This window comes from Acinonyx jubatus, chromosome D2, assembly GCF_027475565.1.
Source record: "Acinonyx jubatus isolate Ajub_Pintada_27869175 chromosome D2, VMU_Ajub_asm_v1.0, whole genome shotgun sequence".
Lineage (NCBI taxonomy): Eukaryota > Metazoa > Chordata > Mammalia > Carnivora > Felidae > Acinonyx > Acinonyx jubatus.
This window is the reverse complement of record NC_069393.1, coordinates 15957833-15975539: the sequence shown is the minus strand read 5'-3', so window position 1 is coordinate 15975539 and position 17707 is coordinate 15957833. Positions and strand designations below refer to the sequence as shown.

The following is a 17707-nucleotide window of genomic DNA, read 5'->3' as shown; positions in this document are numbered from 1 at the left end:
TGAACCCTAACTGTCTCCCAAGGCCATGTCCATAACCATAATACTGGCTGCCGCTTCTCATGTCAGTGTTATACATTACACCTTGGGCCAAGAATGATTCTATACATCCCAAAGTCCCCAAATGTAGTCATGGTTGCCTGCTGGAAGGTTGCACAAATAAGGAAAAACTGTCACCATCAACAGAAGAAAAACCCAAACAGCTTCTAACTCATGTAGTATGAACTAGATGTAAGGAAGTCACATTTGAGTGCAAAGACTAACATGTTTGACAATACACTTACATGAAATTATAAAATAATCAAGTATAGTCATATTTCAAGTGAACAAAAATAACTTTAAAATATTCACTTGATCTTCTGATCAGACTTCCCCTGACAATTTATTTTCTGCCCTGCCTTTGTTGTACAGCCCCTGACTTATCTTTATTTCAATTATTTAGACCATTTAATTTCTTATTAAGAATGGGCTTGCCTTTCTCACCAAGTGTCATCCATGCACAAGGCTACTGTTGTTGATAGACCAATTAGAATGAAGTGAATAGTTTTGGAAGAAAACAGTGGCTGAGAGAGCCCCGGTCTCTCTAGTAAATTGTCCTAATGGAAGCAGTGATGGAGAGCGATACTCCTTAATGACTTCAGTAGGCATTACCAGACCATGTTGTTGGAACGTCTTAACCAAATTATATCATCCAATTAATAATGACACTAAGGCATCATAAAATATGTGTTGCTTCCCCCATGGTCAAATTTGAATCCCTAAGTGGTAATGCTGGCAGAGTAATCATAAGAACATATCCTATTCTTGAGCTGGAGATGATGTACTTACTCACTATGCCCTGGAGTTTAATCCATTCATTTTGCTTTTCGTCAGTCATGGCCAAGTCCATGTCTTTGTTGACTATAGTTTTAGACAATATACCTTAAAGTGTGGTTCCACTGATCTTATAACTCAACATCTAACTCCTTTTCTTTTGGATGAGAGAATCAAAATGCGAAGCAAGGAGTTTCTGTCTTCTGACGCCACTCCTATGTGTATTTTCCTGGAAATGAATGTTTCAAAGATCAACAGAAAAGATGAGGGTAGTCTCTGTGCTGCTACTTGTGACAAGCGAATTGAAGCTAAAATATTTGTGTAAAATGAAATTTAAGGAGAGCACAGCACCCCTTTGAATGAGAGGCCAGATTGCTAGGAACTAAGCAACTGATACAGTGTGTGTGTGTGTGTGTGTGTGTGTGTGTGTGTGTGTGTGTGCGCGCGCGCGCTCACACAAATGCAAGCTTCTAAATGAGAGTCCAGACAAACTGATAGCAGAGGGATGTTGAGAAGAATAGGGATTTCAGGAAATCTGAAACTTGTTCTTGACCTTGATCATTTGGCCACCATTGCATCTGAGGACCACAGTGGGACCCATGGGTAACTGTGAGCACCCCTTTAATTTCTTAGGCTGGTGTTCAAAGATCCTAGTTGTGTCTAGTAAATGTAATCAATTCTACATTGATATGTAGAATAAGAATTCTAGCATATTTTTGTCCATAAAACCACGAGAGACATTTCATGTGACTACTTTTATCCTTAATGAGAATGTACTTTATGATCACATGCAAAGATAAGATCAGCCCTCACTGAATATGTAGGGGAAGCCGAGAGATTCTCTATTGTCTTTTGATCAAAGGAAAAAAAAAATAGGAATAACTTTATAAATATATTGCTTCCAAAAAAATGATACTGTAAAAATGAAAGTTATATCTATTCTGCCTGTACATTTTACAAGGGAGCATTCTTAGAAATTACCATATATTATTTTACTCATCTTTCTTATAGTAAATCTATGAGGTAGTTATACTTACTATTATTCCTATGTGTATAAACTAAGGTACAAGAGGTTAATACTCTGTTGAACATTCTGTTACTATTAAAGGCAAAAGTTAGGATTTGAATTGAGCTTTTCTGACATGTCCTTCAACTCCATATTATACTAGGAATAAATTCTATTATTATCTGAAATCACTCCCCCAAAAGATTTCAAATGACTAGTATAATTTGATGGGCTATTTCTTTTATCTATTTTTCATGAAGAAGGTTAGTCCATAGTTCCACCAATATGTTAAATGAAGATTGTAACATGTCAGATGCTCTGCTGGGGGATAGAACAATTCCCTGATAATCATAGACAGCTGGTAAAGAAATACCTGCATAAAGATTCTAAGGTGACACAAAAGTATTTGTGACTTTTGATGTCATAAAAGATTTGGTATCTGAGGTCTTTGAGTTTTAATTCTTCAAGTGAATTTTGACCAAGTCATGAAAGACCTTGGAACACATCTTGCTCTCAGGATATTGTTGTGATCTTGCTCCGTGATTGTTTGCCATGTAAAATTCTAACAGAAATTACAGTCAGTTGGAGGCAAGTGAAAGTCTTCTCCTCCCTTCTCTTTACGCCTCTTTCTCTGGTATTCTCAACCCTCCATGGTCTTCTGTTACTAGCCCCACAGAATCTCAAAGTGCTGTATAATTCCTCTATTACCTTTTTTACCTCAATGGTAGATTATTCAAGTGTAGGGGGGGGGGCGGAATTCGTTTTCCTCTTCCTCTCTAAGTCCTTGACTGAGACACCTTGTAATAAAATATACAAATTAACAGGAGAAAAACAAAATTACTCACAAAGATATGAGACTAAAGGGCAGCCAGGCAGTTGAGGCTTATATACACAGCATCCCGGCCTAAGGAAATGGACAGGGGTCGGGGCTTCAAAGGGTAAGAAGGCAATGCATAAGAAGATGTGAAGAGGAAATTGTTGGTAAACAAATGTTCGCCTTGACGCGCAGATAAGTCTCTCCAATGAGAAAGGTATCTCTGGTAATAATTCTCTTGCTGGCATAGGCTCCCTTGCTAATTTCTCTACATATAAAAAGGAAGGTTAAAAAAAGCTTTTCCTGAATCCACTGGGTCTCTGTTGCCGTCACCTCTGTGTGCCCAAGTGGCATATTTTGAGCAGCACATCCACTCCCCTCACGCTTCTGGTGACGTAGCCTTAACGAGCCTGTCTTTAGGCCATTCGTTTGTTGTTCATTTCTTGCGCATTACTTGTTTATGAGAATGATATTTCAAATATTAAATAGAGAAGGGGGACGGGGTGCCTGGGTGGATCAGCTGATTAAGCTTCCGATTCCGGCTCAGGTCATGATCGCACAGTGTGTGAGTTCAAGCCTCACATCGGGCTCACTGCTGTCAGCAAGGAGCCTGCTTGGGATCCTCTGTCCCCCTCTTTCTGCCTCTCCCCCTTTAGTGCTCTCTCTCAAAAATAAACATTTAAGAAAAATAAAAAAGATTCAGTTATAGAGTTTTCATTTGTTTAATTTTTATAAATTTGATTGAAGCCATACATTTCTGCATTCAGTAAATAACTGCTGAGAATCAATTATGTTCTAGAAAATTTGTCCTTGGGACACAACCCTGAGGAATAGAAGTAAGATCTGTAAGTGAGTCATCATATATTCATAAACTGGTTCTGGAAGGCAGAGCGATGGGAGTATATACATCAGAGAAGCTCAGGGTCAGGCATGGTTTCTTTGAGAAACTAAAGAATATACCAGAATCTAAAAGATATACAAGTAAATGACGGGCTGAGAGTAAAGATGAGAAACAAGAAATACTGTAATGTGTAAAGGTCCTGAGGTAGCTCATGGTGGAACATAGAATGATTAAGGAAAAGAAAAACATTTGTCTGGAATGCTGAGAACAAGTGAGAACTCGGAAACAGACAAGACAGGAAAGAAAGGAGGGGGGCATATCACATAGGACCTTGGAAGCCATGTATTTTGGTTTTCATTCTAAAATCATGCAGAAGGTAGTAGGTCATAAAAAGTTTTAACCTAAAAGCAATGACACATCATGAAAAGGTAAGTCAGTTGCTACTTATAAAAAGATCACTGTGGATAAAGAGAAAATTAAAGAGTGGGGCAAGAGTGTCCATAGGGAAAGTAGCTAGGAAAATGTATTTGATGAGTAAGAGATCGGATCAGTGTGGTGACACTGGAGACTGAAAGCAGCCGGTAGATATGAAAAGTTTTTCTGTAGGAATTAAATTCAAGGCTCATTGACGGGTTCAGTCTAGGCGCCTGAGGGAAATGGGAAGGCTCACAGGTGACCCTCTGCTTTCTGGTTTATGCAGCTGGGTGCACAGTTGTGCTATTCGCTGAAATAACGCGGGCAGGAAAATGCCAGCTGTGGGCTCAGGGGAGCAGTACATTTAAGGCACCTGTGAAATTGCAAGTGTAGGTGTTGGTTGGGCAGCAGGGCCCAGACTCAGAAGAGAGGTTTACGGGAAACATGATATGCAAGGTATCGACATGGCCAAGGCAATTACAATATTAATATATGCAAAAAGCCAAGTGAACAGGCTTGAAATTTTATTGAAAACACAATGTTTGGCCTTAAAATAACATTTTGAGCATAGGCTACAGTGGGAATGGGGTTTTCCTGGCTGTTCTCACTCCCTGTGAGGAATGAGCATGTGTAGACAAGTTTGGATTATTTCCTTTCTGTGGCCTACCAGATGCACGCTCTGAGCTCCAGGCTGCAATAAGAACAGCACATCACACGTGTAGTGCCTTTGAAACCAAGCCATTGCATATTTTTCTGATACTTCCTTTTGGGATTTATCTATTTATTTAGTTAGTTTTAGTTTTTAAAAAATATTTATTATTTTTGAGAGAGAGAGAGCACGTGTAAACAGGGGAGAGGGGCAGAGGGGAGAGAAAGAGAATTCCAAGTAGGCTGTGCACTGTCAGCACAGAGTCTGATGTGGGGCTCGATCCCATGATCTGTAAGATCACGACCTGAGCCAAAATCAAGAGTTAGACATTTAACTAACTGAGCCACTCAGGCACCCCTATTGTATTTATTTTTTTTTAATTTCAATTCTGGTTAGTTAACATAGTGCAATACTGGTTTCAGGAGTAGAATTCAGTGATTCATCACTTACACACAACCCCCAGTGCTCATCCTAACTAACAAGTGCCCTCCTTCATCACCCATTTAGCCCATCCCCCACCCCCTCTGTCTGTCAACCTTCTGTTTGTTCTCCATCCTTAAGAGTCTCTTGTGGTCTGTTTCCCTCTCTTCCTCCCCAACCCTACATGTTCATCTGTTTTGCTTAAATTCCTCATATGACTGAAATCATATGGTATTTGTCTCTGACTGACTTGTTTCACTTAGTATAATACATTCTAGCTCTATCCTTCTCTTTGCATTTTAAATCCAACTTGTTGCATGCGATTATTTAAAAATATATGGCTTATTTTTAGCTTGATGACAAATTTGCAGGAATAAATCACACTGAGCATTCAGGCATTTGTATTCATATCCTGCACTTTACAATAAATTGGATATGGGGATCAGGTAGGGGCCTAAGAGGTTAGAAATTTGAGGCATGAAAAACAATGAATTTGTGATTTAACCAGGACAGTCAAGGATGAAATTAAATAGATTATGGAAGTCCATTTCCAAAGTAGAACGTCATCAGCGAACCTGCCTTTCATGTGGTGGACAAATTATCCGTGGACCATAGAGAACACTATCATTCAGCCCCCAAAATGCTTTCTAGTCTTCATTTCGATCTCCATTTTGATATTTTGAGTAGAAAGTACATCACTGGGCATTCCACCCAGATCACTTTCTTTTCAAGACAATTCTGAATATACTTCAATATTGAAAATAGTTTTGTGCATTTCAAAACTAATCAGTTATGCTTTCATGAATGCATGATCCCAAAACAAATATTTTAGCTGTTGTTAACAATGCTATTAATGTATTCTTTTTAGAAACCTACTAGTCTCTCTTCATTAATATTGTGGTCTAAAAATGTTAAATTACTTTTGGTTTGATCTCAAATAAAGCACTTTTTAGACATGAGAACATCTTACTGGGGGAGGGGTGGAGCCTGCTGGAAAAGAAAGCTTAGGGAAAGTCTCCTAATGGGGACTGACAGGGAGGAACCACAGCGGGGCCTCTGTGCCTGGGCTGTTTGTGCTGCTGGGGACATAGTGAGAACACAGATTTCTCGGCAGCTCTCATGTTCAATGGGAGATTGTAGCTGGCCAGAGTGTAGTTCAGAAAAAATCAACACACGTTCTTTTAGGACCAAGTCTTAAGAGAGAGTACGAAGAGTAGTTTGAATATTATAAATATGATGGTTTCTAAGATTAATGTGATGCAATTTTGGTCTGAAGGAGTTCCTGTGAGAAAGACACACTGATTTTTTTTCAGTGGGGTAATTTATCCAGTGGAATATAGTGTGCACTGAAGGAATATAGAGAAGAGGCATTTAATCTAACCAGCAATGAGGAAGATCTTCTAGTGAGGGGATGCCTTGCCAGGTTTTCTAAAGAGAAATAGAGGTCAACCAGGGGAAGAAGAGGACAAAGGGCATTTGAGCAGATGGCAGAGAAAACACGAATTTGGGTGGTTGTGACTAGAGAATGGACTGAGGGTAGAGAGGGTAAGGCATTTAGGTAGGGTTGGGGATGGGGAGTCGGATTTGGCTTAGCTGAGTAGAGAAAGTGTATCCATACATATAATGGTAGCCGCCTGACGAAGGAATAGTCTTGAAAATTAACTACTCTGTAAAAGACAAACAGAAGAGATGTTTGGTAATCCAAGAACTGTGCCTGGTAAGAATTGGTCAGGTTTCCTTTATTCTCTTCTCCACAGATCACCTCCTCCTTCTTGTGTATCTCCTTTCTACTTACGTTGTCCATGAACTTATTAAGGAATTGACTCCACAAATACCACATTGTACGACACCTGTGTAGTAGGTTATGCGTCTTTGTTCTAGCTGGTCTCTAACCTTTTTCACCTGAAACCCTAGAAGAAAGGAGCTGTTAATTTTATATTCCCATGTTCACAGTAATTCATCTACAGATTTGACTAACCAAATGAATAATGTTTGAATGCATACAAGAATACAATACCAGATGAACAAAATATTATGAGAACATGAGGTGGGAGATAAATTCTGACTGGGGGTGTGGGCAAGTTCTCATAAAACAGGAGAAATCTTGTGCCATCAAGAAAGAGAAAAAGAAAGAAAGGAAAAAAAGGGAAAGAGAGGAAGGAAGGAAGGAAGGAAGGAAGGAAGGAAGGAAGGAAGGAAGGAAGGAAGGAAGGAAAGAAGCGGAAATATGCTGGACAGAAGAGAGGCAGAAATGAATTCAGGTAGCAGAACTTCCCTCAAAATACAAAATAGGTCCCAGCAAGAGTAAAGGGGTCTGATATGGCTGATGGGCACAGGGCTTAATTCTAAGTAAACCATGTTGAGACTTGACATCTTTTGAAACATTATCCTAAACCCTTTCTGTTTGAGAATCTTTCAATGGTATCATAAGAATTTTTTTTCTTTACTCCAAAGGAAACATGTAAGGTTTTGTGCAGAGATGTGCTATTATGTTACCTTTGATTTGGGCGCATGAAAGTAATTCTGATGGGAAGAATGGATGAACACAGAGTGAGAACAAAGCTTCTGGGAAGTGGTGAGGTAACCACTGCAAGAGTAGGGGTGACAAACAGTGAGCACTTGTCCTATGTTGGGGTAGAGGAGTGCAGTGGACATGAGATATTTTAGATCTAACAATGGTGTGACTTGAAACCCCTTCAATATTGACAAGGATGGAAAGAAAAATACTGGAAATCTGTGAGATATTGAGATTCATGTGAGAGAGCATGTACCTTACAATATAGAGTAGTGCTTGCCAAGGGTTCTATTGTTCATGTATATGCACATAATACATAGAATTTGAGTGAGTGAATGAATGAATGAATGAATGAATGAAAAACCTTGAAATCTACCCAATGACACATGTGCTTGGATGACATTAAGCAAATGTGACTTATGCTGCAGTCATAGGAGTGTGCCATGGATATTTAACTGCATAACACAGCCTCATCAGGCCTACTGAGTACCTCCTAAGAGTGTGATTTACACCCCAGAAGTGGACATTTGACATGTTGCTTGGCAAAGCTTTCCTATTTTAATGGTCATGGATATTGTAGCTCATGACACTATTTTTATGTTCATTATCCTTAGATTCTTGACAAGATATTAGTAGTGTTTGAAGTAACAAATTAGTCATCTCTACTGATGGACAGGCACTAATCTTAACATTCATTCAACATAGGGATACTAGACTGTTCATAATTAATTTGTATGTACCTTTTCATAGGAAACCTATAAATGTACTTTATGTTTTTTCAACTCTATCTATAATAGTAATTTTTCAATATGCTAATGACGTATGATCAAGTTAATGTGTTAGTGTTATATTAGGATTAAAAAGTCTGATATCAGGATTTTATGTATATCTTTTCTGGAAGTTATTATGTGATGTATCTGTTATTATATAGTGCTATTTATATCGTTCAATCCACACTAAATATATACATCTATTCTTTCTTCCTTTCTTTCTTCCATTTTTCTGCTCTGCTTCCATTGATGACTCTATACTTTTGACTCCAGACTGGCAATATGAGGGTAAGATGACAAAAATAAAAATGCCAAACAACCTCATGAACATTGCTTGTCTGTCTTTGTTTTATTCTCTTTAGAACATTATTAAAATTCTATTCACTCCCTTTAATTAGACCCTTTATCACAATTAAAGTCCAATTATGTTTGTTTCTGTTGTGAAGCTTTAATTACAATTTATCCTTGTTAATCATTCCTTTATGTTATTTCTTTGGGTTAAATTACCATCCCATTATCTCTGTCCTGAAGGACTTCTGCTCTCCAGTGGTCTCTGCTGGTGTTTTCTCCGTAAGATTTGAGCAGTTTGGTGGTGTACAAAGTGAACATGTTATGATGTTGTAAGGGGTCTCTGTGGTTGTTATGAAAAAATAAATCTAAAATATTAAAAGTAATGATGCATATCAATTTGATTGTGGGATTTTTCTTTTTAAATATCAATATATATCCCAATGAATTTGATCTCAAGGTTAATGCTCGTGCAATTGATACTTCTTACGTATGGTTGTTTTCTCTCCTTAGATTGCAAACTAGCTAGGGGAGGACCGCCAGCCACCATAGTTGCCATTGATGAAGAAAGCCGGAATGGTGAGTGAGCTTCATGTTTTACAAATGACGTGTCCAAGAGGGATTTCTTCCCCTTTCAACCCTAGATTCGTTACGTGTGGAAGTACTAAATGAAGTTAACCCAAATCCACAAATAGTGCTCCCCTAATTTCTTCTCTGTATGAGTTTAAATTGGGCCACACGCGCAAAATGCTTTACCTGGATCAAGAGACACTTCCGTGACTGGAAAGGTTGCATAGTCTCGACTGTAAAGGAGTCACTGCACCTAGTCAGTCCCAAGAGTGAATCCAGATACAGCTGGGGTATTTCTTTGTCACTAGGTAGAGTTGACTGTCACCCACACAAACATCTAGTCACCTAAATAAGACACATTGCATCCCTCCAAAAGAAGTCGACCAAAAGGTAAGCCTTCCCCTGGCAGCTTACACTGGTGGGAATCTGGTAAGGATTACCCTCCATAGCCCACTAGACATGGTGATATAGGAATGGTTATCAGGAGATCTGAAAATCCTTGGGAAGAGAGAACCTGACGAAGGTTCTGAGAGCAGAGGAAGAAGCTTGAGTGTTCGCTCAGTTGGTCAGCCATCATTAACAACTAATAGGGAATCCATACTAAGTTCTTCAAAAAGTACTTTTCCTTATCAAAACCAAAAATAAATACAGCTGGTGCTTTGTTCTATACAACACTCTCTTAGCCTTTTAAACTTCAGTGTGTTTACAGATTCTTTTCTGTTAGGTTGCAGTAAAAAGGTATCTCTCAAGTCTTGGTTTCTATTTTAAACTAGTGTAAGTGTGAGAATGTGCTAGGAGGCTCAGTTTGACTACTAATTCTGTGATGGTCCTTCCATGGGGCTTGTTCGCTTTGTACTTTGTGTCTGTTGGAAGCAGTCTGTTTTCCAGATCAATAAATAAATAAATAAATAAATAAATATTCATATACACACACACATAGACACACACACACATATATAAAGGAATTATGTCAATTGGCTTATTACAGAATGACATTTTTCCTGGAATTTAACCCTACATACATTCTGAAAATTCTATAACATATGTAATACCTTCATTGTACCGTATTAGAAGCATTCCTTTAGAGGTGCTTGGGTGGCTCAGTTGATTGAGCATCTGACTTGATTTCTGTTCAGGTCATGATCTCCTGGCTCATAGGATGAACCTGCATTGGGCTCTGCACTGACCCCACAGAGCCTTCTTGGGATTCTCTCTTCCTCTCTCTCCACCTCTCTCTCTCTCTCTCTCTCTCTCTCGCTCTCTCTCTCTGTCTCAAAATAAATAAATAAACATTAAAATAAAACATTCCCTTACCCCTTTGAAGAGTTGGCATAATTTTTTTTTCTTCTTTTTCCATATCCTTTGGAATAATCCAAAAATGTCCACAGCATTGCTGGTCTCCATTTAAACAAACTTAATTTTATCTATACTAAAATTTAGCAACACTTAAAAATATCACAAAAATTTGGATGTTTTCATTATTTTTAAAAGTCCAGTATATATTGAGCATGAAAGCATATGAAGTTAATGAGTTATTATGATACATTTGAATTAACTGGAAGTAAATCTTAGATGTGTTTATAGAAAATAAAAAATACGTGAAAACGCTATATCAGGAAATTTTTCTTTTGCCCATGTAGAAAATTATGGTTTATGTATCATTAACTATTTTCCAAATAAAAATCTGTAATATTTCAAAATCAAATCCGTATTTTCTAAATATTCTCCAAGGAAAACAGTTGGCCTTTTAAACCAGAGACCAAAAAGAAAAAACCTGATAGAAGACCACTTTATTTTCGTTTCCCTGTGGTTCACAATTAACTTGAACTTACAAGCTGAGTTGAACTAAAACACTTAATTTTACTAAATAATTTCGTTTTAACATGTGATTCTTTACAGAGATTATTTGCCAAACAGGTGATTATAGACAGTAATGATGATGCTATTTTACCTCCCCCCTGTGTGGACTAGATCCACTTTCAAAGGATCAGGAACTCTGGGAAGCCCTTGCCACAGAGTGCTGTATACTGCATGTGGTAGACGTTCAATATTTGTGTTCTAGAAGAATGTGACATGATTCAGTGTAGTAACGTTGTGTTCTTTAACTGGCATATTTTGTAGAAACTGCCAACTACTCAGGATGCTGCCAAAGTTACTTGAGTGTCATCACAAGCAATATAAATACTTGTCTGGAGGCTAAATGTTTGCATTTTTGTTTTACATTAAACTTCTAAAAATATGATCAAGTGAACCTCTGCCAGAGATTATAATGCGGTATGCCGTCATCTTGTCTTGAATGTCTGAAGGAAGCAGCGTATGAAAGCGTGTCCCATATTTTTCTTCAGTCTATCTAAGAAACTTCCAGTAAGACAGTTAATTCTGATCCTGCTCTTAACCTCTCTTAATTTCTCTTTCCCACCAGTTTTTAATTGGTTGTAATAAAACCTGGGGATATTTGATTTTACCAGTTTAATAAACACTCATTTTAAAGAACAAACCCTTTCTTAAGTCAAACTGGTAAGTCTATTGTGTGTCAGCTTGCCTGTGGTTTACTTTATTAATGACTACAGGTAAATAGTATCTTTTACTAAAGACCTCTTCCCACTAAAGTACAGCTTTTAGTAGCTCACTTTTTTTTTTTTAAGTCTATACTTAATGTTCTTATGTAAGTCGTTGAGGTCCATATATAGAATGTCCGTTATTTGTCACATGCACCTGCATCTTTCAAAATTTTTATACTGCGTAGGATGGGACTATTTCCTCGTTGTGAATATGCATTATAATTGCATTTTCACAAATGTGTATGTTTGAAAGATAAAAACTGTGATAGGTAAAGATCCATAAGCTTCTTTGTAACCCTGGGCTCTGTCAGATTCTTCCCCTCTTTGATCATTGTTCTCAACAGAATATTGATAACAGATTCTTCATATAACTCTTGACCTGAACCAGGATAACTATAGAAAAACAGAGGTTATGCTTTAAGGACACAATGTCAACACATAAATGTACACGTGCTGGCCCCTGACAACCATGAGAAAAGCCTTGAGGTGATGGGTATGGCATGTTTAATGTGCAGTTACATTTAGAAGGGAGAATGCATATGGAGAAACAGACTTAGGACATATTCTCTTATTTAATAAAATAAGAATATCTAAAAATTCTTTCTGGAAAACTTTTGTCCCCACAAAAGCCTACACATGGATGTTTATAGCAACTTTATCTCTAATTTCTAAAACTTGGAAGCAAACAAGATGTCCTTCAGTAAGTGAGTGGATAAACTGTGCTACATTCAGACAAATGTAGGGATAAAAATAAAGAGCTGATGAGCCAAGAAAGGCATGGAAAAACCTATTCTTGTTTTTTTTTTTAATTCCATTATAATTAACCAATTATATTAGTTTCAGGTGGATAATGTACCAATTTAGCTGTGCTATACATTACCCAGTACTTATCAAAATAAGTGTGTTCTTAATACCCATCACCTCTTTCACCCATTTGCCCACCCACCTCCCCTCCGGTAACTATTGGTTTGTTCTCCGTAGTTAAGAGTCTGTTTTTTGGCTTATTTTATTTGTTTGTTTGGGCAGTATAGACATTTTAACATTTTTTCCCCATTCTATGAACATGGAACATATTTCCATTTGTTTGTGTTGTCCTCAGTTTCTTTCATCAGTGTTTTACAGTTTCAGAGTATAGGTCTTTCATCTCCTTGGATAAGTTTATCCCTAGATATTTTATTATTTTTGATGCAATTGTAAATGGGATTGTTTTCTTACTTCCTCTTTCTACTACTTCATTATGAGGGTATAGAAATGTAATGGACTTTTGTATGTTGATTTGGCATCCCACAGCTTTACTGAACTCACTTATCAGTTCTCGATTTTTGGTGGAGTCTTTAGTGTTTTCTATAAATATTATCATGTCATATACAAATAGTGAAAGTTTTTTTTTCCTTCCTTACCAATTATAATGCCTTTTATTCCTTTTTCTTGCCTGATTGTTATGGCTAGGACTTCTAGTACTATGTTGAAAAAAAAGTGGTGAGAGTGGGCATCCTTGTTTTGTTCCTGATCTTAGAGGGAAAGCTTTCAGTTTTCACCACTGAGTATGATGTTAGCTGTAGGTTATCCAATTGTTGGTATATATTTTTTTCATAATATTCTCAAAGTCCTTTGTATTTCTATGATGTCAGTTATGTCTCCTTTTTCATTTCTGATTTTGTTTATTTGAGCTCTCTCTCTCTCTCTCTCTCTTTTAATGAGTCTGGCTAAAGGTTTATTAATTTTGTTATTTTCAAAGAACCAGGTCCTGGTTTGATTGATCTGTTCTTTTGTTGTTTTGTTTGATAGTTTGTTTAGGTTCGATTTTATTTTTGCTTTAATCCTTACTATTTCCTTCCTTCTACTGGTTTGAGTTTCCTTCATCCTTCTTTTTTTAGTTCCTTTATGTGTAAGGTTAGGCTGTTATTTGAAATTGATTTTGCTTCTTGAGGTGGACACATATTGCTCTACATTTTCCTCTTGAATAGCTTTTGCTGCATCCCAAATATTTCAGACCATTATGTTTTCATTTCCTCTGTCTCCCTGTATTTTTTTTAAATTTTCTCCTTGAGTTCTTGGTTGACCCATTCATTGTTAAATAGCATGTTATTTAACCTCTATGTATTTGTGTTCTTTCCAAATTTTTTCTATAGTTGATTTCTAGTTTCATATTGTTTTAGTCAGAAAAGATGCATAATATGACTTTGATCTTTTTGAATTTGTTGAGCCTTGTTTTGTGGCCTAACATGTGGTATATTCTGGATAATTTTCCATGTGCACTTGAAAAGAATGTGTAGGATGGAGTGTTCGGAATATATTTGTTAGATCCGTCTAATCCAATATGTCATTCAAAGAGACTGTTTCAAAAAAGGAAGGAAGGAAGGAAGGAAGGAAGGAAGGAAGGAAGGAAGGAAGGAAGGAAGATAGAAAAAAGATACTGTTTCTTTGTTGATTTTCTGTTTGGATGATCTACCCATTGCTCTCTTATTGGGAGCATAAATGTTTGTAATTGTTATCCCTTCTTGTTGGATTGTTTTCTTTATGATTATCTAGTGTTCTTCCTTGTCTCTTGTTACAGTCTATGTTTTAAAGTTTATTTGTAGACATGGAGAAATCCTAAATACACATACCTAAGTGAAAGAAGCCAATCTGAAAAGTCTACATATCTATGATTCCAACTGGAAATACAAAAGTATGGAGACATTCTTGAAAAGGCAAAATTACAGAGAAAATACAAAGTTCAGTAGAGTCTGAGGGTGAGTGGGAGAGAGATAAATAAGCATTACACAGAGGATATTTTTTGGTGGAAAATACTCTATATGATATTCTAATGATGGATTTATGTCATCATACATTTGTTCACACCCATAGAATGTATAAAACCAAGAGTGAACCCTAAGGTAAACTATAGACTTTGGATCATTATGATGTGTCACTGTAAGCTTATCCTTAATTTCTAAAAAAGTACCATTCTGATGAGTGATTTTGATAATGGAGTAGGCTATGTGTGTAAGAGGATATGGTGTATATAGGAAATCTCTGTATGTCCCTTTCATTTTTTGTTGTAAATTTAACATGGCTCCAAAGACGTCTTTAAAAATGTTTCTGGAAATATATGTTCTAGGTTCAATGGACTCTTAGCTGTTTGTGGCACTGAGTCTGTACTGGAAGGAAGGAGGAGGAGCAGTTACACGAGAACCATTGACAGTCTGTCCTCAAGTGCCAGCTGTTGTACAGGAACTGTGGCACGGCTTCCAGACAGGTTTTAGTACATGCAGTTTGGGCTGATTCTTAGGAACTGGACAGATCCATAGGCACAACTGAGGCAAGGGGACCAGAAAATGGTTTTGTTTTGTTTTTTTAATTTTTTTTTAACGTTTATTTATTTTTGAGACAGAGAGAGACAGAGCATGAACAGGGGAGGGTCAGAGAGAGAGGGAGACACAGAATCCGAAACAGGCTCCAGGCTCTGAGCAGTCAGCACAGAGCCCGACGCGGGGCTCGAACTCACATACTACGAGATCGTGACCTGAGCCGAAGTCGGACACTTAACCGACTGAGCCACCCAGGCGCCCCCAGAAAATGGTTTTAAGTCATGGTTAAATCACGTAACACTGTGATTGTACAAAAAATGGAAAGGTTCAGAGGCAAAGGGGTATTAAGTGAGGGATTAAAGCCCATCCTAAAGGCCCTTTATAGATTTAAAGTCAAAAAGATATTGTGAGCTGAGAGCAAATTTGAGAAATGAAGAGTGACACTGAATGTATAGTTTGAAAGCAGCCGCCACCAAAGGATGCCACAGCTGACTCAATGGGAGCTCCCTTTTCACTCTCAGGGAGCATTCGAGAGTCAGGGTGTGAGTGAGGTTGAGGATTACAAACCCCTACCTGCTTCCTGGAAGGGAGAGGAGGCCACAGAAAGAAGCGGTGACTTCAGTTGGTCACCGCTTCCCCAGAGTGGCTCTGGTCCAAGTATGCAGTTAGGGTAGAGGAGGAAGGGGTGTAGAAGTTGGTCCTTTACTTGAGACAGTCATGGTATTGAGGGGTATTTAGGAGTTCCTCAGTGTTCTTTTCCTTCCATTGTCAAAACCACTAGGCTTAGAGGAGATTACATTTTTTGTTGATGTTTCTCTTTCCCTGTAGTTGCCAATTACATGCACTTTAGTTTATCAGAAGGAGTTAGTCAAACTCTGCTCTGCACACCTCCAAAGGTTTTCAAGGGGAACCACACACATTCCCAGGGAGACAAAAGTAAAAAAACAAAAGCAAAACCTTGCTTACACTCATCGACACAAAATCTTCAAATAACCAACAGTGTTTTGATGAACATTCCCAAAGTATAAACAATGTGTGATGTGATAAAAATCTTTGGCATCCAAATGTTCATTCAAATGTTTTGCCCATTTTTAATTTATTCTCCTTCATTCCCCAAAGAGAAAAGAGTCCACACTGGCTGAAGGTTTTTACAATCTGAGGGGAAGAAGGGTTGACTCTGTAGAGTAGCACATGATAGATGAGTTGAACCACAGATGTGAGACTGCAGGAGGTATTCAGGACAGAGGAAACTAAGGAACCAACATGGCCAGTGCCAGGTAGCCTGGATGACTGCGTTCTATTCGGGTAAAGTGAGAGACTCCCAAGAAGTGGTGGCTGCTGGACGTGCATAGTAGATGCAGAATGTTTCAGTAATAAGTTGTCACAGAGTCCTTGGCTCTTGTAAATAGTTGAAGAAATGGTGTTAAAGATTGAATTTCTTATCTGGGCCTGTCCCTGGGCCATGCTTCTTGCAATGTGTCAAAACTAGGACACTGGCTTAAGATGTCCCTGGATTTAACTCTCTGTCTCTCTGTGCCTATCTGTCCTTTTATCAGTTCTATGATGAATAATTCTTTTGGTTATTTCAAATAAGCGTAACAACTGAGAGTTGCCGACATAATTTATATATTAAATAAAATCTGAATTCCAAGATACCTTCTGAGATATTAAGCTTTTGGAAGTGGTATGGAGCTTTACTCATGAAAACAAGGGGAGGGAAAATCAAGTGAATATGTCTTAGGAGAGGGTTAGTTCTCAACAGCTACTTTCTGCAGGCGCTTTAATTCCGTCTCTGTTTTGCACTGTTGTCTCATTGCTAGTGGAAACAGTGTCTCTTTCTTTGAAGTCTTAATTGCTAAATCCCATAATAATTCCATATCTGAAATATGAAAAAAAATTAAAAGGAAAATTTAAAACAAACAAAAACAAACAAAATGCAGCTGAATCTCTACTATACGCTATGAAACACAGCAAGTGTAGCAATAATAGAAGCTCAAAAATTAGGGTAAATTAATGGGTGACTGCACAAGCTTATAAAATACTAAAATAAGACTAACGTTTTGTATGGGGTCATGTAAGATCATCAGTGCTGACATCAAACAATTGATCTTCAGCCTTATATGGCGGTTTTTGTGTCTTCTGGATAAATAGGAAAAATATTTTCTTTTCTGTAATTTATAACATCCTAACTTGATTCTTAACTGACAAAAAACTTACATATTTTTATAAGACATTAGTGGTCTTCTGGCTAGATTGCTTCTGGATGTTGCATAGGACTGAAAGCATGATCACAGATTCCTTTATTGTCATTTTATTGCTTATTTCACCCAGTCTTCAACGAGTCATTCTGAGTTGTTTCCGGTGAAAAAAGAACATAGAGATGAGGAAAGAGATTTTTTTCCATAAATTATAAAGGAGTTAAATTAAGCTATCCAAAATCCATTTGCCAATATCAGACCTAAGTTGATGTAAAAAAAAATCGTGTTCAATTCCTCACGTATTTTAATCCTCTAATTGCGCCTATAAGACAACTGTCATAAGAGAAAACAATTTGGCTCTGTTCATTACTGGTGAAGCTATATATGCAATGAGGCATTCTGCTTCTTTTTATTTGTGCCAAAGAATCATTTTCTAAAAGGTCAGCAGCTACAAACCTTCTGAATATATATCTGAAATGATAAGTAAATAGGAAAGTTTCTAAGCATTAAGGAAATAGGTTGTTACTTATCTCCTCAAGTTATCTAGAATTTTATTGA

The 17707-nt window shown here is 37.5% G+C and overlaps 1 protein-coding gene across 3 annotated transcripts in view; it reads left to right on the top strand.

Annotated features, from left to right (window-relative positions):
• PCDH15 (protocadherin related 15) overlaps positions 1 to 17707 on the top strand; it is a 926293-nt gene that overhangs the window by 247844 nt on the left and 660742 nt on the right. For 2 of the 3 annotated variants that reach the window (XM_027049937.2, XM_053207159.1), the window contains exons 3-4: positions 8513 to 8527; positions 9041 to 9106. In XM_027049937.2, coding sequence (XP_026905738.2) covers positions 8513 to 8527; positions 9041 to 9106 — 81 coding nt within the window. The remainder of the gene's footprint in view (positions 1 to 8512; positions 8528 to 9040; positions 9107 to 17707) is intronic. The other variant, XM_053207160.1, reaches the window with a different exon arrangement.